This window comes from Camelus bactrianus, chromosome 5 (assembly GCF_048773025.1).
Source record: "Camelus bactrianus isolate YW-2024 breed Bactrian camel chromosome 5, ASM4877302v1, whole genome shotgun sequence".
Lineage (NCBI taxonomy): Eukaryota > Metazoa > Chordata > Mammalia > Artiodactyla > Camelidae > Camelus > Camelus bactrianus.
Genome location: NC_133543.1, coordinates 104,107,256 through 104,131,976, shown reverse-complemented (window position 1 = coordinate 104,131,976; position 24,721 = coordinate 104,107,256). Strand labels below are relative to the sequence as shown.

The following is a 24,721-nucleotide window of genomic DNA, read 5'->3' as shown; positions in this document are numbered from 1 at the left end:
GGCCACGAGGAGTGAGGGGCACGTCAGGTAGGGCCGGGCTGCCCGCAGCTAGGAGCGCGCCGGGCGGGGCTGTGAAAGGGCCGTGTGCGCCCGCGGCCTGCGGGCATTTTCAGCTGCGTGCTGGGCTGCCTGGAGCTGGCGGGCGGCTCAGATCTGGGGCCCAGAGTAAGAGCTGTCGGTTCTTGAATGGGAGAGAGAAGCGAGGACTTGGAGGTGAGGCTGCTCTTGGTCTGTGTGCCCATCCTGCGTCCGGGTGGCCCTGTGTGCCAGAGCCCGGCTTCTGCCCCCGGCGCTGTGTCCCACAGACACTCGGACAGCCGTTGGGGCCAGTCAGCCAGCGTTGCTGGGGTGCAGGCTGTGTTCCAGGCTCTGCCTGAAGTGAGGACAGGAGGGTGGGCGAGACAAGGCTCCTGGGATTCTGGGGCGGAGATGGGCGAGGGGGGTGCCCGAGGCAGGCAGGGCCGTGCTGGCAGGGCGTGCACTCGGCCGGGCTGCTTGGGCTTCCCTGAGTCCTGGGGAGCCCACCCTAACTGAAGGGTGCTGGGCACAGGAGGCACGTGGCTCAGTTTGCGTTCACTTGTCTGAAGGCTGCATCTGGGGAAGGGAAGTCAAGGAAGAGGAGGCCCGCTGGGAAGACGTTGGGTCGGATGGGGCCCCGGAGTGGGGAGGTCCGCGGTGCGCAGTGGGGTGTTTCTGAGCAGGGTGACCTGAGATACGGGGGTCATGCAGTGGGCAAACCTGGTGGTCAGCTTTGTGGGAGAGTAAAAGTGGGCCTGCCTGGGCTGGTGGGGCTACCGAGTGAGGAGGATCTGGAGGGCCAGGAGGCTGAAAAAGTAAAGGTGTCCCCTTAAATGTGGCCAGGGGACACTTAGCCTCTAGAAAGCTCTTAGGCTGGGGTTTGAATCCCAGTGTTGGACTTTGTGTAAGTTGGCTAATGTCTCTGGCCTGGCACCTAGGTCTGTAGACGTGAGGAGGAGAAGAACTGCTTTTTGGGGGTGCTGTGAGCGCTGGGGGTGCTGTGAGCACCGCAGGTGCTGTGTGCCGGTGCCCACATACCCGGTGAGTGTGGCCAGTGGTCACAGTCGTGAGCATTACGTGGTTTGCAGGTTGCTCTGTGACTCCGAGGGCCGCATATGCCTTTGCCCTTTTATTGGTGTCTGGAGGCTGTCCGGACTGTTGGATGACGGGTGGCGCCTCTCTCGTGCAGGTGTGGACCACTACAACCAGGTGAAGAAGGTCACCATCTCCCAGTACCTGCCCCCGCACGTGGTCATCTACGTTGATGTGCCGGTTCCCGAGGTCCAGAGCCGGATTCAGAAGAAAGGAAATGTAACTCAGCCTCTAACTCCAAGACCCGCCTCCTTTTACGTGTCCTTGTTACTTCTGATGTAGATCAGCCCCTGACAGTGGCGTTTGTAGTCGAGGACCGTGCACTGCCGACTGCCCTCACAGGGATGGGCCGGCCCCTTGGTCCGTGAGGAGCAGGCACTTGTGCGGTGGATGGAGGAGGCCCCGGGTCACTCGCTGCTCTCCACCAGGGCTGCCCTGTCCCCCTGTCACTGGGCCGCTCTGTGCGGTTGGGCGTGCCCCTGACCACCTCCCTCAGCCCCGAACCTTTCTGTTTTCTGACGGGCTTTTCGTGCCCTGTCACCTGCGAGCTGAAAATGGTTTCTACTCTCCTCTCAGTGTGCCACCCCCATCCGTGTAGCTCAGCTGGGCCTCTCTTCCTCTTTCTCCTGCTCAGTGGATCTGGAGCAGTGGAGCGGTCGTCTCCACACATGTTCATTTACTCTTACGTTGGTTGAGGCAGTTAGGTGCCTGGAAGCCCCGCACTTCGAATTCCCCCGGCGCCACAGGCGTGACGCAGGGGCCAGCACGGACGGTCTTCGCCCTGATGACCAGTTCCGTCTGGGAGGATCGCTGCCACTTAGAGTCTTTTCCTGTGTGTTTGCCACTCCCGATCCCATCCTCAGAGCCGGGATTCTTGTAGGTGCTCAGTGAGTGCCCCGATAGCAGGTCCCGGAAGGGCCGCGGAGAAGCCCAGTCATCCTTTGCTGGGACTCCCGGCCACCTCCCCCGTGTGGCAGTGAACACACACGTGACGTGGGCTCCCCTGCTGGTTACCGGCTGTGCGTTGTGTTGCCTGACAGTTTGCTCCTAGGGTGGGTGTAAGACTTGGGGAACAGCCCACCAAGTGGCAGGAGGAGGGAACTGCAGGTCAGAGGTGCTCACCCTCCGGGGAGTAGCTTTGAATACTTTTGCTTATAAAAGTGACATTTATTGAGAAATATGAAGGTATATGTGTAGAATTCTCTAGATAACTGTTTTGTAACCTGGATAACACTATTTCAGAAACAATTTTGAGGAACAAATTAGAGCTATGAACATTTTAAGTTTTTCAGTATTTGATGAATACTGTCCCAAGCTAAAGTTACCACTGTGTCTAAGAAAAAGATACTTTATCAAAGGAACGTGGTGTCGTTAGTACATGTGTATTCTCCTATTCTAGTGGGAGAGACTTAACGGTAGACAAGAAAATAAGAAATACGTGAAGTGAAGGCAAATGCCATGAAGAAAAACAAGGCGAAAGATAACTTGGCCATTAGCATCACTCAACTAGGAGAGGCTTTTAGTGTGGGAGCGTGCCGCGCGCAGTTGGAGCTGTGACGTTGTGAGATTGGCCTTCGCTAGGGGAAGTGGGAGAGGGGAGGAGTGGGGGGTGGGGGTTGGAGAGAGAGTCAGGGACAGAGGAGGGGCTTGGGAGTCGATGGGGGGAGGTGGGCCATCCCCCTTGCACCGTCTAGTCTTCACCGCCTGCACGCAAGCGCACAGCGGAACAGGGAGCCAGGCGTAACCGGAACGGGTGCCTTTCTGGCCCTGTTCTGAGTACACACCTTAGAGTCTGTAAAAGAAGTCCAGCCGTGGGTTCACCTGGGCCGACCGGTGCTCGCTGCAGCAGGATGAGAACTGTTCTGGCTGGTACTGGGGCCCCTTTCTAACTCCCCAAGTTCCCCCGAAGTCAAATGCCCAGCTTGACTTGTTCTGGGGAAACAGTGTTCTTTGGTGGTTTCACGTTTTGCACAAGCACAGGAGAAAGAAAAAAGTCTAAACGTTGCACGCTGTGTCTGTCTGCTGCAGCCACATGAGATGAAGATCACGCCCGCCTACCTCCAGGACATCGAGAACGCCTACAAGACGTCCTTCCTCCCCGAGATGAGGTGAGCCAGCAGGGGCTCCCGATCTGGGCAGCCTCGCCGGCCTCTGGCCTGGGTGGCGGCCTGAAGTCTGGGGCTGGTGGCAGAGACAGGGACAAACTTGCCAGGATGTGGGTTTTGGTCGTTGCCTGGCTGGTAGGCGTGGTGAGGCGGTGGGCAAGGGTGCTGGAAGCTCGCTCTGCTGTCCCCCTCCTTCTGGGACCCAGTGTGAGTTTTCAGTGTCCAGATCAAGGAGCAGGGACCAAGGGGACTGAGTTGCTGCCATCCTGTTGCTTAATTTGGTTGACACCGGTTATTCTGAGGGCTTCACTTGTCTCTGAAGTTCTAGGAGCTCAAGTGCGATGCCCCCGCTCCCTGCCTCCAGCGCCATTTGGCAGCTCTCTGCCATCTGTCCCCTGTGGCCCTGGGCTCCTGTACATCCCTGTGACAAGCACTGCAGCGAAGGTGGCTTGTGTGGCAGCAGAGATGACTGTCCTGTCCCTACAGTGTCCCTGTCCCCTGTAGACACTGGTCTCATGCCCGTGTGGTGGGGGGCAGTCCAGTCAGAGGAGAAGTCAGGGAACAGACCTGCAGGGGTCGCTGTCCAGCCTGCAGCATGTCCCTACTTCCGGCTCGCCGTCCTTCACCAGTCCCCCGTGAGCCTGTTGCTGTTACGTGAATATGAGGTGATGTTTAGAGCTGGAGCCAGGATGTCATGTGTTCATTTGCATAGGAACGGACACTTGGAAAATTTACGTGAAATGTCATCTTGCTTTTTCTTACAGTGAGAGTTGTGAGGTTCTGCAGTACGACGCCAGGGGAGCTCAAGATGCAGGAAAGGTAAGACGATGGCTGGGAGATGTGTGATTATTCTTTGATTCACATATAGGAGTTTTACAGATCAGGTGATGAGTTTAGCTCCTATTAGTCTTGGAGGCGTCTGTATTTTATAACCTAAAAGGAGTACCGAGGCAACCCATCACACACCCCTGATGGTGAGCTTTTTCTTTTAAAATTTTAAGATTTTCTTTTAAAATCCTCAGTTTCTAGGATCCTAAAATTATGGAGTGGTGAAGATACAGAGAACCTTGGGTTAACTGCCCCAACATTTTTGTTAAGCAGACAATAAAACTAAAAGTGGGTGTAGTTAACAGGAGAGATTGAGAGACTGACCCTCGAGCAGCGTGGGTTTGAACACATGCATGCACTTACACATGGGTATTTTTCCGTAGTGAACCCCGTGGTCCTGCTCGGAACCGCAGATGCGGGGGAGCCCCATGTAGGGGGCGACCATAAGGTGTGCTCAGATGTTTATTGTGTGGGGCGTGCTGTTCAGGGCTCACCTGTATAAAGATACTAGCTTGCCCCAGATCAGTAGTTGCATTCGTGAAGTGCAGGTCAATCTCTCCAATTTTCAGGAGAACTTAACGAGTAATAGCCAAACAAATTGATAAAGAACAGCACAGGAACGTTTTCCTTCTCAAATGTAAATACACATTGAAAATTATGGTAATGAAGGCACTGCAGTATTCATACAAGAGCTAATAAATAGCTTAGTGGAGCAGAAGGGCGCCCAGAGACTGGCGCACACGCGCGCCCGTCCGTGTGTGCGCCTGCGGTTTGGTGCAGTCGGTGCTTTAAAGGATGGCGAAAGGTAAGGTAGAGGAAGCGGGCTGCTTCTTAAGTGATATTGAGGCAATTGACCGTCCATTTGTTTTTTTTAAAAAGTCCGTATTTTATATCCTATATTAAGCATAAGTTACTAAAAAACAAAACAAGATACAAAAAATTCTAGAAGAAAATACAGGCTTTGTGGTCTGGGTTGAGGTGCAGGTGGTGAGAGCACACAGAGAAGGCAGGGCAGCATGGCTGCTGCCCCCTGGCGCGGGGCGGAGAGGGACGGAGGCCGGCAGGCAGGCTGGCGGTTCTGCGCCCGGCCCCGCGCCCTGTCCCGCACCCCGGCCCCGCCCCGGGACTCTGTCGGGCGGGCCTCCTGCTCGGCCGGATCCAGCTGCGCTTGGTCTCCTTCCCGACAGTCTCCTCTGTGCTGCTGCCTTGTCTGCGTCTAGGTCGTGTTCAGCCCTCGACGGACCGTCCAAGGGCAGGTACCTGCGCAGGAGAAGAGTACATTGTCTAAGCCTGTGTTTCTGAGTCCGTAATTGAATGCGCTCAGGTTCTGGAAGCCTGAGTAGCGGCCTGGCTTGGCTGTGCCTGGGGGAGGACGCGTCTGAAAGGCGCCCCCTGGGAGGCCGAGCTGCGCGGACCCCAGGCCGCGGGTCACCGGCGCTCTCGAAGAAACGCATTTGTTTTCCTGTTGCGGTACTGCCCTGAGGGGCTGGGCCGCGCCTTCTGGAGTAGAGTTACTGTGGGCGGGAATGAGGAGTCAGGCGGGGTGCGGGTCTTCCTCCCTGGTCTTGACCCTCCCTGCCCCCGCTCCTCGTCTCCCGGCCTGCCGGCTCGTCTCCACACCGCCACCTGGTGGTGCCTGCCGGGCCAGGGCCCTCGCCGGGGTCACACCCAGCCCCGCCTCACTGCCAGCTGCCTGTCTGACTCCCATTCTTTTTGACTTCCCTGCTCTGACCCTCCCTGCCAGGCACTTGGTTTATCGTGTACCAGACGTCTTCTCACGACATTCCTCTGTCCAGGTGGTGGAGGACATTGAGTACCTGAGGTACGACAAGGGCCCGTGGCTGGAGCAGGACGACCGCAAGTTTCACAACCTGAGGATGCTGTGAGTCCCCGGGCGTGGGTGCTGTGTGGGAGCGGGGGGGCTGTCTTTTCAAGGCTGGGACTTTGCCTGGGGCAGGTGCTCCAGAATCCTGAAGTAGCTGTGCCTCAGGCCCCCAGGTACAGCGGTGTGCGCCCCGTCCCCTCCGCGCAGCCTCTTGCTTCCTCTGTTCTGACGTGAATTAAGTGATTGCTGTTATTAATTCAACAAATACTTTGCTCCCACCGTGAGGCAGGCATGGTTCCAGATTTAGGGGCTATGGTATCAAATAAAAGTACTGCTGTCATTGAAGATGCGTTTTGTGCGGGAGATAGAGAGCCCCCAAATCAGTAGAACCTAGGTGGTGCTAACGGCTGTGAAGAAAGGTGGCCCTGAGAGATGGGCAGGGAGGGGCTGGGGTGCGAGTGACAGGGCACGTCTGGGGAAGGTTCCCGAGTGTGCGAGGCCTGGGCCTTGTGGTGTCTTGGGGTGGGCACGGGGCACGGGTGCCCACGGGTGGGGAGGTTCTGAGGCAGAGGCACAGCGGGAGGGTGTGCCCAGCGGCCCGGCCACTGCGGCGGGAGCCGGGTGCGGGTGGGGGGCACGGTGGACGTGAGGGGGGCGTGCTGAGCATGCCACCTTGTTCAGCACGAGAAGCGCAGTAACTTGGCAGTATTTTGCCCGGAAAGCCCACTAGACGCTGAGCGCCCAGGTTTTTTCCTGGGCGGGTCACGTCAGCACCTATGCTCTGGTGACGACTGAGGTTCCAGGCCCCGGGGGGAGGCGGGCCTTCGCCCCGCGCGTGGGGATTGAGCTCCGGCCGAGGAAGGCCGTCTGGGCTGCTGTGTCTACGGCAGTGGCCTAGGGTGGTTCTGCGGGCGCGTGAGCTGTGCTTCTGGTAGACGCGTTCCGAGCGGGGAAGGCAGACCTGCGCCCAGGAAATGAACTTTCCTGCGACGACCAGTGGCTTCCCCTCGTGAGGAGGCCCCATGGAGTCCACCCGCATTGTGCCCCGGGCGGGGCTGTGCTGGGGGCCCAGCCCCCGCTGTCGGCGCCCGAGGCGCACACACCGGCGGGGCCAGGTCAGTGCTGGGGGCACACGTTGGGGCTGACCTCGTGTGGCCTCCCTCCTGCCTCGGTGACCACGCCACCCCGCGGCCCTCGGGGTGAGCGCCAGCAGAGCTGGGCCGGGACGGCAGTGTGGGTCTCCCCTGTGCAGACGACTCTGCTGGGTCGGTTTTTCTCTCAATAGTTAATGCACTTGTATTTTTTCCACTTGGATGCATCCAAATATGAGCATGTGTAGAGAAACTGCCGTTAGTTTTCTGTCTTATGCTTGAAAGAGAGTAATTCTTCCTTTTGAACCTCTCACTCGATATAGTTATTAAAACTAAGACTTAGAGTTTTATTCACTTTTTTACAGTTGTGTTTTGCCTTTTAAGATGGAAGAAACCCTATTTTGTACCAATCGGAAAGATGCTATGGTTGGAGGGGTGGGTATTGATGCAGAGAGAACAGGAGCGTCCTGGAGGAGGGTGTGGGTGGCCGCGAGAGGGCGTGCGCTAGTGCACCAGAGGGCAGTCCCGGCTTGTAGCGCCGGGGTCCATGTGGCGGGCGGTGAGGGTCAGGGAAGCAGGTGTGCCCTGTGGGCGCATGGAGCTTCTCTCCAGGCAGCTTCGGTCTTCATCACGAGATGGGAGACAGGCCATCAGCCCAGAGTGGCAGTGCGGGCTGGAGGGGCCGCACTGGAGGCTTGAGGAGGGAGTTCAGCCCTAGGACGCTGTCCAGGCGGTGGGGAGAGGAGAGGCCCGGGAAAGGGGCCGAGGGCGGACAGGGGCGTGAGTGTAAGGTGGGGGTGCTCGTCTCCAGGCGAGGCGGGGCTCTGGGCGTGGTCGGGCGGGGGCGTGCCCAGCGAGCACGAGGGCAGGGAGCTGGGTGAGTGTAGCTGCGCAGTCCGCCCAGTGAGGGCCCTGAGGGAAGTCGGGCCGCGTGGGCTGGGGGGCAGAGTCGTGGCTTTCGGGAGAGGAGGCTGGGAGACAGAAGTCCGGGTGAGCCAGGCTCCCTGTGACCGCCGCCTGGCGCGGGCCGGCCCTGAGCCACGTGGCCCCTCCTGCCGTCTAGGGCGTGCGCGCTCAGGGGTGCCCGGGGGTCTCCTGTGTGTCTCTGCGGTCTGGGTTTAACGTGAGCGTGTCCCTGTGTTAAATATTTACAAATTTGATTTTCTAATGGCTCCTCGTGCCCATAAATCCACTGACTGATGCACAACAGGGCTGGCAGAGCGGGGCCTGCGGGGCCCACCCAGGCCTCAGCGGCGAGGAGTGGTTCTCACATGTTCGAAGGAGCGGAAGGAAGCGAAAGCGTGGATGTGAAGCCCTGGAGTGGCCCTCGCGGCCTCAAGTATTTACTGGCCGGCCCTTCACGGGAAGAGCTGTTGACCTCGAGACACGGGCATAACCCATTTACCATTTCTTCAGGGTCGGTCACTTGGGTTATTTCCATTTCTTCACACCTGTAATTCTGTCGTCCTTCCTTTTGCTCCACTTCAGGTTACTTTCTTAAAGTGTGAAAGTGGAGCTACCAGGGCAGGCCGTGTGGGCACACTTACGCTGCTGCTGTGAGCCTGTTTTCCCGAAGCTGTGCCCCGGCCGGCGCCCTCGGGCCTGTCTCCTCGCGCCCTCACTAAGGCAGTGTGGCCAGCACGAGGAGCCGCAAGAACTTGTGGCTCGAGACCAAAGAAGAGCTTCTGCCTTACTCTGCGACTCACAGGCGCTCCGGTCTGTGGCTTTATTGCCTGTTCACTTGTCCTCTGGACCCTCCCTTCGTGCTTATGGATCTTTTCAGAGAACCAGCTTCATGCTTTGTCGGTTTCCGCAGTTGTCCTCTCGTTTTCCATTTCATTACCTGCTCCGGTTTCATTGCCTTTTTAATCTGCTTCCTTTAGGCGTCAGCTGTCGTTTCTCTGGTTTCCTGAGGGCGGAGCCAGGATGGCTGACTCCGGGTCTCTTTTCTCACGTGAGCGCTCCACGCTGTTGCTGTCCCTCGGGCCTGGTTCCTTTGTGGCCTGAGCGCAGGCCCGGTGAGGGCTCTGCCCTCACGCTGGGTAGGACGCTGCGTGGTCGGAAGCTGTCCTCCCCGACGGTCCCAGGCTGCGTGGGGGCGCCGTGCTGCCGCTCTGCAGACGTCCCCGAGGCAGGCGGGCGGCGTGGGGTCCAGGCCGTCCGTGTCCTTGCTGCTTTTCCGCCCGCCGGTCTGGCCGTTGCTGGGGGGAGTGTTGGAGGCTTTAACCGCGTGGCTTTAACCTCTGTTTCCCCTTCGAGTTTTGCTCACCTCTGCCCCGTGGGCTGTGCTGTGCTGCTGGCCACATCGCGCTCAGGGCGCTCGGGTCTCCCGGCACGCCCTCCCCCGGTGCGCGTTCTCGTCCTGAAGCCAGCTTCGTCCGGAGCCCGAGTGTCTTCCCAGCCCTCAGTCCCTGTTGGCCACCCCTTCACTCTCAGCCTGAGCCTCTGGATTTGAAGTGCGTTTCTCGTGGGTGACATCTGGCTGGGCCTTGTGTTTAATCTCTCAGGCCGTGAGCTTGGACAGTCGTGTTGAAAGTGAGAGTTGGTGCATTGCTGTGCTGGTCGCTGGTTTCCAGCTGCTGCGCTTGTTCTTTGTTTCCTTCCCCCGCCCCTTTTTCCTGCCTTTTCTGGCTCTAACTGGACGTTCTGTGAGTCCGCTTTGCCCTCTGTCAGCACTTCAGCTGTGCTTTGTGAAGTGTTGTTGCGGTTTCCCGTCCTCCTCCGTCTGCTCCCAGGAGGCGCTGCCACCTTGGGGGGCGGGTCCCCTCGTGGCGTGCCTGCCGTCCGTCGCGCTCTTCTGTGTGCCCTGATCGCCCAGCGCGCTGTTGCGCTGTTACTCCAGGACCAGCGATGGGCGCTTGTTCTTCTCGGCTCCCTTCCCCGTCTGGACACGAGCAACGGTGTCCTGGTTCTGTACTTGCTGGAGCTGAACCTGGAGCCCTCTTGTTGTTTAGAGCTTGGGGGTAACTTTATTTTTTGTTTAGATAGTTACATATGTATATGTTTTTGTAAATTTACCTAAATGATACTATGTACTGTATCATTCTGAACCTTGTTTAAAAAACACCTGCAGAGACGGACCACAGAGATCCCGCGGCTCACCTGCAGACCAGCGCAGGGGAGGGAACAGCACAGTGAAGCGAGTCACGTGAATTTCTTGGTCTCCCAACGCATATAAATGTTATGTTTGCAGCAAACTGTAGTCTGATAAGTATGCAATAATGTGTCAGGAAAAAGTACATACTTTAATTAAAAAATACTTCATCGCTAAAAAACGTTACCCATCCTCTGACAATGCAGGCTTGCCACAAACCTCCAGTTTGTGACAGACTCAGTATCTGCGAAGAGCAAGTGAGCCCGGTCTGCCTGAACCCCCTCCTGTCACCTCTGCGTAGCGCTCCACCTGTGGTCCGAAACCTCGAGGTCTCAGCCTTAATCCTAGGTACTCAGTGAGTGCCAGCACCGCACCGGGAAGGTGTCTGAGGAGCATTTCCTGATCCCACAGCTCTCCTGAGGGGCCCCTCATTTTACAGGGGAGGAAACCAGGCTCAGACAGTGCACTGTGCCGTGGCCACGGGATGGTGGGGGGCAGGGGTGCCCTGGGTCCTGGGCACGGCCATCCTGCCCTCCCCCCCGGCTCAGGCGTGAGTCCTGGTGGGATGGTGCCTCCTCCCCTGCGGTCCTCTGCTTGAATCCTCTTTCCCTACTGCCCCCCACCTTCCGCTGAGTCCCACACGCGAGGCTGCTGGGCTCCAGTGAGTCTCCTTCCTTCCCTCTGCTGCCCTTGGGGTTCCAGCCCCTCGTTCCTGATCCCCGGTCCTCGGTCAGTTGTTTCTTCATCCCTCCCACCCCTTGTGTGCGTGCCTGCCAGGTTAATTTTCGTGAAATGTCACAGCGACCCTGTTTTTCTTTACTCAGGCCTTCAGTGGTGTACCTTTGTTTAGGCCCGAATCCAAGTTTCATTTCCTAGAATTAATTCGGAGTCCTGGTCCTCAGGTTCTGCAGACTCCTCCGTCAGGGTACAAACCATCTCCTGAGTCTGTGCCCTTGCCCACCTGCCCCGTAACTGTCCAGAAACCTGAGCCTCCTTCTGAGCCTGGCTGTCTTCACCTTCCTCCTTCTGGAGCCCTTCTCTTCACTTTTCCAGGCTGTCGTTTTATCTGGATTTATGTGTGATTCTCGCTAGTGCTGGCTGCTGCTGGGCAGAGCACGTGGAACACGCACGTGGAACATGTCGCTGAGACGAGGCCGTGTGCGAAGGCTTCCACGCCTTCCGTGGGCAGTGAGTGCAGGGCAATTTCTAAGCGTAATCTGGAGTGTGTGTTAGATTCTAGACCACTTCCAAATCCACATGTTAAGTTCATAATCTTACTAGTTACTCAGTTATGCTGGCACCGGAGCAGAGAGAAGGACCCTGTCGTTCCCTCAGAGCTTACAAATGGAGTTTTGTAAGCATGCAGTTAGCTGTTTTCACTGTAAATGTCATTGCTCGTCCGTTCTCCCGCGTTTTACTCCTCTGCCTCCTCAGGATATTTCATGACAGTTTACAATGGTAATTACATGTGTGTTTTTTTTCCTTGTAAGCACCATTTCTTACTTTAGGGGACTCAAGTGAAAATTATGATCAATTTTCTAAGGTAATTATGGTAAACATCCCATTTACCAGTTACACTCATTTTGTCCAGAACCCAACCAAATTATGGCTTAGAGCATTTTTGTACCATCTCGGTGACGGGTGTTGGTGTATAATTATGTACATGTGAGTGCTGGTTTTTCAGCCTTGATCACATTTGGTGTGTGTATCCGTAGTCCGTGACTTACCGGCACAGCCCTGGTGGGCTTCATCCCTGTGCTGGTGAATTACTACCAGTCAGGCCTCCCTCCCCCGGGCCCCGAGCCCCCTTCCTCAGCCCCTCCCGAGCCTGCCCCCACCCCGCCCTTGCTTGCTTCATCACTGAGACCCGTTTCCTCTGAGCCCTGGAGGCTGTGTTCCTCACAGGAGACGCCAGTGCTGCGCCCTCCACAGGGTGTGCGTTTGGTGTCAGAAGTTGGGGTTTCAGACAGAACTTTGCAGTTCAGGAGAAACTAAAAAATATGCTTTGGGCGTGTTTTAGGAGGAAGTGTAGGTGTTCTGTTAATTGGGAGACCGTTTGTGTCATAAGTCATGATTTACTGTGTTATTTCTTTCTGTCTTTTGCTTGGAATAAGGTGGCAGAGCTCCTGGTGCTGCAGACTGGACTTGGCGCTCGGTCCTTCGCGCCGGCCCTCCGGCTTCTGGTGTTGGGCCGGTGTGCTCAGCTTTGCGTCTCCTTAATTAGACTGAGGGCTCTGGGAACGGAATGTTTCCTTTCTCCGCCTTTTGCCTCCTGAGTCATGGAGGCTTCCTGTTGTCTTCGTTCCTGACTCATCTTCCATCTGGAGCATGTCCGGTCTGTTGGGGGTCGAGACCCGGGGCTGACTGGAGACGGGGCGCCATGGGCTCTTCGGGGCCCTCGATTACTCCCGTCCTAGAGTCAAAGAGCAGCTTGGCTGAGGGCAGGTCCCCGTGGATCATTTTTTTAATCTTCAAAAACAGCTTGAAGGTACTGTTCCGAGATTACCCTTGCTGGGGGTTGTGTGTAGACGGCACTTCTGCCAGATGACACGTAGGTGGCGCTGCTGCTCTGAATACCGCACACAAGTTCCCGGACCAGACGGGTCTTTCCAATTTTTCAAGCTAGAGAGAAACCAGATCATACCCTGCCCGTATTTGTTGACACTCAGGAGTACAAGCTTCATTTTTAGTTGAAATTGCTGCCGCGAGATCACTTTAAAAAGTGCCTTTATAGGATAAATATCGAGTAATTTCATTTATGTTAAAAATGAAAGATGTGTACTTCACATTATTGATATGTGCTTTCAAAAGATCACCTATAACCAGCTCCTTGTTAAAACTGAGAAAGCCTCATCTCTGAGTGCGTTACAGCCATGTGCAAGGTCAGTGCGCGTCCACACAGACACGCCGAGGAAAACGGGTGTCCGGCAGCGTTTGCTGGAGTGACAGTTGGTTACTGGATTGTTAGTGGTCGTCCGTGTGGCGCGGCCTGACGGTGGCGCTCGGGTGCGCCTGTGCCGCCCGTCCACGCGCACTCGGCCTGCCAGGCCTCGGCGGTCTCTGCGGTCCTCTGTGGGAGAGGCCCCGGGGGCGGGGGGCGGGCCTGGGCCCTTTCTCCCCAAGTGGCTGGGAGCCCGGTGTGTCTGAAGAGCTTCCATTTGGACCATGACAAGCAGAAGCGTCTTCTGCCTTTGTCAGTCGTTAGTGGGAAGGGGCCGTTTAAAATAATTGTTTTCTTTGTTTTGAGCCCTTGAGAGGAGACTTTTTTTTAACATTTCATCTTCAAGTGTAGTAGTTATAGTCAGACTAAATTTAATTTAAAACAAGCAAATTATAACAAAGTGTGAATATTTTAGCATTTAAAATAAAATGGTGAAGCAAGGAGCGTTTCCTCTGGTTTGTGTTTCTCGGCGCCGAGAAGAGCAGTGAACAGGACGCTTATGGGCGACGGTGCAACGGGGGGTCCCGCGGGGCGGTCCACCACCCCTGCCCCACGCCCCGGTGCCTCGGATCCCTTGTCGGCCCCACGCCCGGGATCAGGCAGCGGGGCGAGGCGCAGAGGGGGAACTGTGGAGGGGCGAGAGGGACTCGCCGTTCTTTCCCTCAAGCCTCGTTCATTTTGCAAATTGTTCATGAGAGCATCCCCTGTGCGTGGCACCGTAATACGTGGTGTTTGTCTTTAGCTTTCTATTCCTGCCATACCCATGTTTAAGGCACACTGTGGCTCCTTTTTTATGTTTTCAAAATTGTATCTGTTCCCGAAAGGCAGCCGTCACGGCCGTGAGACTGGGAAGTCGTTCCAGGGGAGCTGTTCCACCAGCCCGGTCCTTGGGCTGCAGGTTCTGCTTCTGAGATGACGGCTTGGGAATGAGTGCTGTTTATTTGAATGTATGAGTTTTTTAATATGGACTTTTTAAAAATCGGCCTTATAGCTTGTTTTATTATAAATTTTTTTGGTGTGTAGTGTGATCACATTTGCCTTATTTTTTAGGGTTCAGAACAAGTTGGAGGTGCTGAATTACACAACCATTCCTGTCTACCTCCCAGAAGTCACGATCGGAGCTCACCAGAGTGACCGGGTCTTCCATGAGTTCACAGAGGTGAGACCCTAGGAGTCGAGGCCGCACCCTGGTGGGTCTCAGACAACTGGTAACAGAGTCACATGTCTGAAAAGTGCTTCCTTTAGTGAGAGAGCTCCCTGCTCACTGAGGTAATTCTCCTTCCCCACGTCGTCACTGTGTGTGGAGCTGGCACAGCTCCTCAGGAGGCAGGGCCCCCCGTCAGCACGGAGCTCCGCACCAAAGCCGGCTCCGCCCCGCCGCTCCCCGCTCGCTCTGCAACGCCGGGGTCGCTTCTCGTGCCGCCTCACTCGTCACCGCGGCCGCCGCGCTTATCAGGAAGGTGCGGGTTCCTGAGGGGGGTGCGAGGGCGGGTGTGGGGGCCCCACTGTTGGTGGGTTGATGGGTCTTCTTTCTGATGTTTAGTGAATTACTTGTTTTCATCGTGGCTTGTAGAATCGTTTCAGGCAAGATGTCCTGAGCTTAGAGTGCACTGTGAGTTCTGTTCTGGGACCTGGCCGGCGAGTGAGGGTGGTGGTGTGGGTGGGATGGTAAGAGGCCGGCGCGCTCCCACGTCGGCTGTGGCCGTGGTTTATTGTTGGCAGGCGTGGGGGGACTGTTTGTCGGAACCCCGGCCCCCGCAGGGCACTCAGGACAGCGGAGGTCCGGGCGAGTGCTCCGCGCCACTGTGACTCTCTGCCTCACTGCCTGCAGGTGCTTGCAGCGCCCACTGGATGTCCAGGGACTTCCCGGTTCCTTTCTTTCTTTCTTGAGATACTTGGCATTTTCTTTTAAGTAGGTTCTTTTGGTGGCTTTGAAGGTGATTTTATTCAATGTAGAAATTTTGGGAAATACTTAAAACCATAAAGGGATCACTCAGAGGCACCCACAGTTAGTATTTTGGCATATTTCTGTCTTGCTGACGTTTGCAGATATGTGAGTTTGTGTAGCGTGTCACTTTCTCGCTAAGTGGAGCTGCAGACCGGGGGCTGAGCTGGGGGGCTCGATGCCACCCTCACATCAGCCAGAAGACCCGCCCCCGGTAACTGTCCCCCCCACATTGAACGACCCACTCGGCCCTGTTGGGTCCGTCTTGCAGGCGGCGCCGTCCTCTGTCATCACGGCTGCTCTGTGTGCAGCCACCATCATCTTACTTAAGTTCCTACTGCAGGTTCTTCTCCGGCCTCCACGTCCAGGCTCCCCCCAGCCCCCCTCTGTAACACAGGAGCACCGGTGCTGACATGCAAAACCACCAGAGCCCGTCGCAGGCCTGCAGCCCTTCCGTGGCTCCCGTGGCCTCTGTCGAGTCCGTCCTGCGGGGTGGGTGCCCTGGCTGTGCCGTAGCCTCCTCCTCACGACAAGCCTGAGGGTGCCCGTGCCCCCCGGTGGTGTCTGTTAGTCCTTCCACTGGCGCTGGGCCTTTAAGGTGGTACAGAGAGCTTTAAATCAGGTAAGTAACTTGCCCTCTTGAGTTGTAAAAGTCTTCCTCTGATTTTGCCGGCGTGGCGATCTGCAGGTAATAAGCGTAACGTCTGTGCTGCTGTGATGAGCTTGCGCGCGGCGCGCCCAGGCTGCAGTCGCCGGCGGGTGGGGCCTGGCGGCCCAGCTTTGTCTCCGTAGTTTCCTCGTCTGCCCGCTGTTGTGTGTGGTGAGTGGTGCTGGCTTTTTGTTTGTGTTACAGACACAAAGTTCCTCTTACCCAGACTTACGTGAACCAAGGTACTCTGTGTTTTTAACGTGAGCAGCAGTGCATTTGCTGTGCAGCTGTGTCCCGCAGGCGGCCCGACAGCCACCCGACAGCCGCCCTCGGCCACGCCGGGCGCTGCGGGCGCGCTCTTCCCTGCGTGTGCCGCGTCCGTCCATCCGTCCGTGTGCTTGTCTATCCCACGACGTGTGTACTGAGTGCGGAGGAGGCGCCGGGCCTGTCCTGGGCCCCGGGAACAAAGCAGTGCGTGACCCGGGCAGGAGTCCCCCTCCCTGGGCGCTTAGGTCAGGGTGGGAGGAGAGCAGGGCTCGGTAAGTGGCGCCGACGAGGGCTGTAGGCAGCCGTGAACTCCCAGAGCGGGGCGTCTGACTTCTACAGTTCCCCGCTGGGCGTTCCCTCCCCCCATCTGTGTTTTAATAGCTTATCTTAGTACATGTTTTATATTTTTCTTACCCGTTCTTTGTATTTATTTTCTTTCTTGCTTGCTTTCTTTTGGATTTTTTAAACATTTTTGTTTTTGTCTTTTCCCCTAGGTGAGGCACAGGGGACTGAACCCAGGACCTCGTGCATGCCAAGCACGCGTCCTACCCCTGACCTCCACCCCAGCCCCTTTCACAGCGTCATCCCGTTTCCCGTCTGCTCACCAGTTCTCAGTGCTCAGTCGCTTTAGTGGCCGACCTGGTAGCTCAGGTCGCCCTTGATGCGTGAGCTCCTGGGGTCGGTTAGCAGTCCTCTGGTTTCCGGCAGTGTCAGGGTCTTAGAGCACTTGTACCTCCGTTTGCCCCACTCCTGTCTTCCGTGCTGGTTTTGTCGTGTGTCGTAATTCTTCATGTGTTTTAGGCCCTGGGGACACTGTGGTCATCGTCTGTGCAGTCAGGTCATGCCGGCCGCCCACACGGGTCTCCCTCCGGGTCTCCACACCTGCGCGTAGGGGCACGTCCTCCGTCTGAGGAGGCTTTGCTGACCACGGGCTCTCACCTCGTTTACGAATGGTCTTTACTTGTGCTAGATTCTGTTTTCTAATTTTTTAACTTACAGAAATAACGAGAATAGAAAAATAATGTCTTCCAAACCTTTATGAGTAAGTGATCAACATTACGCTGTCATTTCCAGCACCTCAGTGTGCGCGGTCCCCGACTGCGGCCCCTGTGGCAGCGCCACCGGGGCGCTTGCTGGTTCCTCTCAGGCCCCGGTCCAGGCCTACTGGACCAGATTCTCTGGGGACCGGGCCAGCGAGCCTGTTTTAAGGAGGCCTCCGGTCAGCGCTGACACACACCGAGGTTTGAGAACCACGGCTTTGTGTGCGATTCTCCCAGACGAGCACGTTGTCCTGCCGGCCTCAACACAGCCGCCACAGTCAGGAAACGTCCACGCGCTGCTGCCGTCATCCGTAGGCCCCGGTCCAGGCTGGTCAGCTGTCCCAGTGATGTTCTTCAGAGCAGACAGGTCTGATCCAGCGCGAGGGGCTGCGTTTAATCGTCTCATCTCCTCCGAGTCTCTGAGTCTGAGCAGGTCTCGTCACAGGATGGTTGTTTCTGAACGTCCCTCGATTTGGCTTTGGTGTTCCCCCATGATTAGAGTACGGTTTCCTGGTGTCACAGTAGGAGCGTCAGGGACATCGTCACGTCTTGTCAGGTGGCACGTGGTTCCCGTTTGTCCCGTCGCCGGTTAGACTGGCTGCAGTCACTTGGCCGAGACGTGCCCTTTCTCCCTGTAGTTAATGTCTTCGGGGGAGGTATTCTGAAACCATGTAAATGTCCGTTTCTTCTCAGACCTTGAACAGACAGTTTTAGGGTCTGCTGGTGTGCTCGGCTGAACTCATTCTCAGCGTGCTTGTTGCCAAATTGTCGTTCCCCTAACTCTGTCAGTCCACCTGTGCTGCTGATGAGGACCTGCTGTAAGGAAACGCCTTCCTGCTCTCTGTTCACTCAGTTACTTGTTTGTGTCGCTTTAGGGCCCCTTCTCTGCCCGGCCGGGCTGGCAGCTTGTCCCCAGTCCCCTCCCTGCTGAGGGCTCAGCTCGCGCAGGTGGGAGGGGGCGGGGCCCTGGAAGGAAGCAGTCCCCTGCAGCCACTTTGGAACCTCCCTTCCTTTGAGGTCTCAGCACAGATTTTTTTAATGTGTTGTCCATTTTTCCTGGTGGCTTGGGAGGGGACTTGGTCCGCCCTGTCTGCCAGAAGCTGGACGTAGTCATTTTAACCAGTGACACGGGAGGCTGTTTGTCAGTTCTCATCGTTATTGTGTTTGTCTTATTTTTAATCTGTGGCATTAAAGAGACTCTGCTCTATTGGGCTTGTGATTTTAACGTTTAGAAACGCTGAAATCCTTAATCAGTGTTTACATGATTGGAGAAATCTAACTTAAAATTCTTCAGTATTTTAAAGAATAGCTTCATTTATAGAGCAATTTTAAATTTACAGAAAAACTGGGAGGCTGCTGGAGAGTTTCGTATCTCCGTTTCCCGTATTAACACCATGTTAGCGTGGGATGCTTGTTACAGCGAGCAGCAGCCGTGCCGTCACTGACCTCCGTGCACACCTCATCCTTAGTTCCCACGTGTCTGTCCGTCTCCGCTCCGGGAGCCTCTGCAGGCGCCACGTGACTCGTCGTCGCCGTGTTCCCAGAAGCTCCTCGTGGCTTTGACTGCTTCGCAGACGTCCCTTGTTTGTAGTAGTCCTGACAGTTTTCAGGAGTTCAGCTCAGCGTTCTGTAGAGTGTCCGTCACCTGGAGTCTCTCATGCTTTTCTTGTCATTTGCCTGGGCCTGTGTTTGGGGAGAGACCCCGCCTCCCATCCCATCGCGCACCACCAGCGAGACGCGCCGCTGCCGATGGGGACCCTGGCCACCCGGCCGAGGGCTGTCCGCCCCACTGTGCCGGCACCTGCCCCCTCCAGGCGCCCCGTGCGCCACGGGCTTCGTGCTTGTCCACTGAGTATTTACAGGAATGCTGGTTTTTTACAAAGAATTCAGTTGCTTGATGTTAAAAAAAATGATAAATTGAAATGAGAGAGAAGGTAACAGTGGCTGTGTCTCCTCCTTCACAGAAACTCCTCTGGATGCTCAGGGCGTGGGAGGCTTCCTGCCACGGGGGGAGTGGGGACCACTTTCTAAGACCTGGGGAAGTGGGACGGGGCCGGCACCCCGAGGGCTCGGCCGGCGGCCCAGACGGAGACCCAGAGACCTGGAGCCCGCCCTGCAGGGTGGCGTGGGGCTGCCCGCCCAGACCAGCGCCTGGCATGGCGGCCACACGGCACGTCCGCTGGGCTGTCACCGAGGCCACCTGCTCCTTAGTTGACATCGCTGGGGCCTCTCCAGGGCCAGGTCCAGACAGGATCACAGCTGTGTGGCTTCCTGTACTTCCATTTTCACAACACAAGGAAGGCCTTGGTGTGGTTAGTCTCACGTACTCACGTATGTGATAGCCAGTGTGTCTCTGGGCTCGATTTTCCTTGAAGATGTCTTGACCAGGATGAGGCTGGAGTGTCATGGGGGACGAGGGGAGAGGCTGGGCAATGAGGCAGCTGACCCCGAGCACCTGCTGTGCCCCAGGCCCGCGCCGTTGCCCCGGGGAGGCGCTGCTGTCGTTACCCCCCCTTGTATGTAAGTGGGCACTGAGGCACAGAGAGGTTGTCCGAGGTCCCCCAGCTCCCAAGTGACACCCCCCACCGCCCACCGCCAGGGCTTGGGGCTGCGTGGCGGTTAACTTGTGAGCCCTGCCCCTTCAGCTGTGCATGAGGCAGGGGCCTAGACTAGTGAGGAGGACGTTTTTAGAAGAGAAGAGAGCTTGGATTTTCATACGAATAGAAGGATTTTTGAACTCTTGGGTTCGTTTTGTTTTGTTGATCCTGTGACCTTGGCGTTTTGCTCAGTCCTGCGGCTGGCCTGGCTGGGGTCCTGCTGGCTTTCAGCCTTCCGCTAGGACTCCGGGGGCTGCCCGGGGATCGCAGGCTTCACCTGAACTGACGTTGGCAGAGGGCTGTGAGGACCTGAAGTCTGAGAGGTACTTGGCAACACACTCTCCATTCACACAGCCCCGCCCCACTTCTGTAGTTGGACTTGGCCCTGTGAGCGTTCATGTGAGTACTGAACGTGTGCGTGGCGGCCTGCTGACTCTTAAAGGCCTTTTCAAACACGGCAGCAGGTCACTTTCTGTTTCCATACAGCCCTTCCTTGGGGCAGACAAGCGAGTCGGTGTCCTCTGCCCACTCAGGCGCTTCCGGTTGACGGAGGCCAGATGCTGTTCAGGTGCTGGGTTCCTCCCTGAGTCTGATCGGGTCCAAGGCGGGCGTTGCTGGGACAACAGAATCTTCTTTTCCTCTCCTGCTATTCTTATTTCTTTGCTGTTTCAGGTTACTGTTTTCATTTTCAGTGTCACGTTATTTACTGGTTTTTTAAAATAGATGTTTAATGACTTTAATATGTTAACACTGGATGTTCTTGCTTTTTGAAATTCACTTTAATAAAGACAAACCTGCAGTAAACAGAAAAGCATTTGGATCAGTTTATCTAAACCTGCTGAAGAGGAAAGGCACGGACTTGGTTGTTTCAGGTTAACTCTGGACAGACCTTAGGTAGAACTTTTTAGTTTTTATGTTAAAACACAAATTCTCCATTTAGAAGTTGTTTAGTGTGAAAGTAAATGTCTAAATCGTCGGTCTGTGTTCATCAGTTGCGGCTGGGAGAGGCGTGAGGACCTGCCCGCCTCCGGGCCTCGGGCGCGCCTCGCGGAGGCCGCGAACTGAGCTTCAGCGTTAGCCCTGCTGTCTGCGTCTCTCCACACGGAAGATGACATGCGGCCCTCGGAGCGGAAGGGCGGCGTGAAAGGCACCTTGTTGGCAGCCGCGCTGCCAGTGCATCATGCAGATTTCCACGTGGACCTACTGGGCAAAGCAGTGGGCGCTTGGGTTCAGGGCCTTCCTGTGCGCGGCATTAAGATGCTGAAGGGACATGATGTTGTGGCCCTCGTGGCAGCGAAGATGGGACCTAAACACGGGTGTGTTTGTGATAGGCTGTGTGTTTACGCTTAAAAAATAGGAGGCACTGACTTTTAAAATGAAAGTTTTTTTTGAAAATGCACTTTCATAAAATAAGATTTTTTTGAAAGTTGATTTCAATTTTTTTACACTTGGCTTATGCGTAACAGTAATGGGGAATCGGGGAAATCGTGTATCAAAGAAGTGACTGATAAATAATTTCCACAGTACTGCTTTTTAAAATTAACAAAAAATTCTTAGCAACGCACGGGAGCGTTTAAGGGGTGGAGACTGCAGGCCCTGAGCTGCCCTGGAATTAGTGGTCGTTTCAGGCTCCTCAGAGCATCCAGAGAGCGGGTCAGCAGTGCCGGCGTTGCCGCCTCCGGCCCCGGGAGCAACACAGACTCAGAGCAGGCCAGGCTTTATTCCGGCCCTTTCCAGCAGTGCAGCACGGGGTTTGACGCTGGAATTAATCTATGTGTTTTAGTCCTCCTCGAAAACTCTTCCAGCTAAGAAATTCTGAGCATTATTGAACACCCCTGAGATGATGGCTAGGAAGTAAAGTTTCCCCACGGCGGGCGTTTGAGGTGCGCATAAAAGGGCGTGGAAGCAATGAAGTTGGCCTTCCCGGCTCAGAGTGGTTGTGAACTGTGCTCTGACATGCGTCCCCGAATCTCACGGCTGAAAACATGAGCCTCGGAGCGCAGAGTGTGATTGGCGGCTGGATGGAAGGTGGAGGGAGGAATGGCACGCCGTAAACCCGACAGAGGCCGCTGATGGAGAGACGGAGCTGCCGCGCGTTCTCAGGCGCTAACAGTATGCGAGGAGTTGCCATGTAATGCGGTGCGTCTCCACAGGGTGGCGAGAAGGGGATTCCTGGGCTGGGGATCAGGGTATCTGGGCGCAGGTCGAAGCCTGCAGTGTCGGGGGTCTGAAGCTCGGTTTAGATGCAGCTCTGAAGTGACGTAAAGAAGCAGCTTATTTTGCATTTCCGCTGTGAAACGTTCCAAATGGGAACCCTCCTGGGGTTCTCTGTTGGCTTAAATGCACTGAAAGGGGACCCTGAGGATGTGGGAACCTGTCCCTGGATGTCAGAGGCCAGTCAGATGCTGCCAGGGAGCAGATTTTGTGATGCGATTAAGAGGTACTGGCTGGACTCTGCGGGCGTGGGGTTCTGCTCGTATTTATTCTCCGCTCCGTGGTTTAAAATTCGACCTGCAGAGCAGCAGCAGCAGAGCTGACCGGCCCCCCAGCCCGTCCCCAGGGGGCTGCTGAGCGGCCAGCGTCTGCAGAGCTGGGGCTGCTGCTGCTGCTGGGGCTGGAAACTTCTCGCTGGTCTCTCCTGGGCGCAGCGCTCTGCTCTTGGACGTGACGCTGGGGTCCGTCCTTCAGGTGAGGAGAGGCCCTTCCTGGCAGGCCGCTGTCCAGATGCAACAAGACCTGAGCGCTCCTTTCCCGCTGCAGCCGCTGGCTCGTGTTGGCGCGTGGCTGGGACTCCCCGGGACGGGGGGCTGCTGGGGGAGGAGTGTGCACGGCTCCTGCCCGCCTGCTTCTCACCCGCAGCGGCGGCCTGCTCTCCCGCTGGCTCCCTTCCCTCGTTGTGCGGACCCGCTCAGGTGCCCCTCACAGAGCGCGTAACCTCCTGTGTGCGTTCCACGCGGTGCCACGCCCGCCGCCGGCAGCTCAGCGGGCAGATGGCAGGCATGTGCCGTCCCCCAGGTCTGGAGAGAGCCCGGTGTCTCTTTCCTCTTCCCACTTCTGGAGGCCGCCTGGGCTCCTGTCCCCGTGTCAGTCTGACGCTGCTTCTGCCGTCACCTCTCCTCCCCCGGTAGGCCCCTCGTGATGGCCCCGGGCCCACCAGACGGTCCAGGACGACCTCCTCACCGCAGGGTCTCAGTCACTTCTGCAGAGTCCCTGTGCCAGCGGGGCCACGTGGTCACAGCTTCATGGGTGTCTTTGGGGCCTCATTCTGTGACCTCGGACCCCCTGGACCCGGAGACTCTGCTCGCACCGGTCTGCACACGCGCAGCCCCCACCAGCCCAGAGTCCACACACACGGACCCAGCCTCCACCCGTGAGCCCGTGCCTATCTCGGCGCCTCTCCCCTCCTCCGCCCTCCCCGGGAGCCCTCGTGAGTGGGGGCGCGTCCGGGCGGTGGTGTGTTGGCCCCTGTAGGTTCCAGCCAGCTGCCCACTGCCCGTCCCCCTGCGCTGCTTCCCGACAGCCGCCACTCCCGCCGCAAGCGACCTTCCCCACAGATGCATGGCTGGTGCGGAACATCTTTTGCTGAGTAGAATGAGGGAAAGGCTGATTTCTTTTTTAAAATGCTTTAGTACTTGTTCTTAAGGGCAAAATTGGGAAGATTTTTGTGTGTCGTGTGTGCAGATCTATTGTTTAAACACATTGAATTGAAAACATGAAAAAGAAACTCCACATTTTGTTCCCACCCTGTAACTCGACGAACCACACTGTGCTTGGATGTTCCCCCGCCCCACGCGCGGCTTCTGCCAGGCTCACAGCCAGGCGCTCGGGGCGGCGCTGCCCTCGGTGACCAGTCACAGCTGCGGCCCTCGGCCTCACCGCAGGCTCCCTTCCCGGGGGCCCTCCTGGCTGTGTGAGGGGGCCTCTGCCCACCCCTCCACATCCACCCTGTCTGTGTCCTGGGACGCTCACCTCCATGGACTGCGTCCCCTGGCCAGTGCCCCGACTTCCCATAGGGTGACCAGTGGGCGGCGCTGGCAGGAGATGGGCGGGTGGAGGGGATGGGGGCACCGAGACATCTTCCCCCAGCTCCACTGCTGCCCTGTGACACCCCCGTCCCCCCACCACAGCTCTGCCGGCCCCCCTCCCCCTCCCGACAGTCGGGCGGACACTTGAGGGCAGAGCTGTGTTGTGCTTTATCCCCGCGGAGCCCCTCACCACTCCAGCAGGACGCACACGGAGCCGGCCTCCCTGGCCATGGCCACTGAAGGGATGGGGTCAGGAAAGGCGTCAGGTGTGCTGGGGGGCGGGGGTCCGCTGTAACCCAGTGCTAACCCTGCTTTCCCCCACAGCTGCCCGGCCGCAAGTACAGCCCTGGGTACAACGAGGACGTGGGGGACAAGTGGATCTGGCTGAAATGACGATGCTGTGCTGACGCGGCCCAGGGGACGAGGACGAGGACCTCCCAGGCCACCGCTGCCCTGGACTCCACGCAGCTTACATTGGGGCACCATGTCTGGAAACTGTGCCGGGGAAGACGCAGCCTCCAGACAGCAGTGCCCGCAGTGTGGTCGAGGGACTGCAAGGCAGCTCCCTGTTGAAAGGGGGGCCTCCAGCTCTGACTTGGGACGACTCGTGCTTGCCCCCCGGGGGAGAGGACGCATCACCGAGGGGCGGCCTCACATCACAGTCACACTCTGGGCCGGGCGGAAGTGTGTGCTGCTCCTTCACACGCCGAGAAATAAAACCGTTCTGTGGCCCTTCTCTCTGTCGTGCGTCTGCACACACATCCCTGCCACACACTCACGTGTGCGCACACACTCACCACTTGGCTTTGATGCGGGTGGTTTGATTAAGATGTTCACTAGGGTTGAAGGGTTTTCGGAAGCATTTGCTCTGTTTGTTTTAGGATGTAACTGCTACCCTAGAGAAGAGGGGGAAGGCAAAGAGGGGATGCCGGCAGGGGGAGGCTGCCCGAGCTCTGCAGAGCCGGGTGCTTACGCCTCCTGGGGGCGGGGGTCCGGCGCCGAGTGTCAGCGGGAGAGGCACAAAGACAGAGCAGGAGACTCCTTGCCTGAAAACCAAGCTGTCGCTCAGAAACGAGTCACGTGAGGGAAGATCACGCTTGTCTGTCCCCTCTACCGAAACAGGGAACAGCGCGCTTCCCTGCGCGCTCGCTGGGCGTGGAGGCGGCGTCAGCTCGGCTGTGTGGTCTGTTAGCCGTGTCTCCTG

General features: G+C 57.0%; 1 protein-coding gene across 2 annotated transcripts in view; it reads left to right on the top strand.

The window, feature by feature from the left end:
* NDUFA10 (NADH:ubiquinone oxidoreductase subunit A10) overlaps positions 1 to 24,253 on the top strand; it is a 32,157-nt gene extending 7,904 nt beyond the window's left edge. The window contains exons 5-10 of one of the 2 annotated variants that reach the window (XM_074364639.1): positions 1,208 to 1,329; positions 3,139 to 3,218; positions 3,980 to 4,034; positions 5,840 to 5,925; positions 14,045 to 14,153; positions 23,842 to 24,253. In XM_074364639.1, coding sequence (XP_074220740.1) covers positions 1,208 to 1,329; positions 3,139 to 3,218; positions 3,980 to 4,034; positions 5,840 to 5,925; positions 14,045 to 14,153; positions 23,842 to 23,910 — 521 coding nt within the window. In that variant the 3' untranslated portion in view covers positions 23,911 to 24,253. The other variant, XM_074364640.1, reaches the window with a different exon arrangement.
* The last annotated feature ends 468 nt before the right edge of the window (positions 24,254 to 24,721 follow it).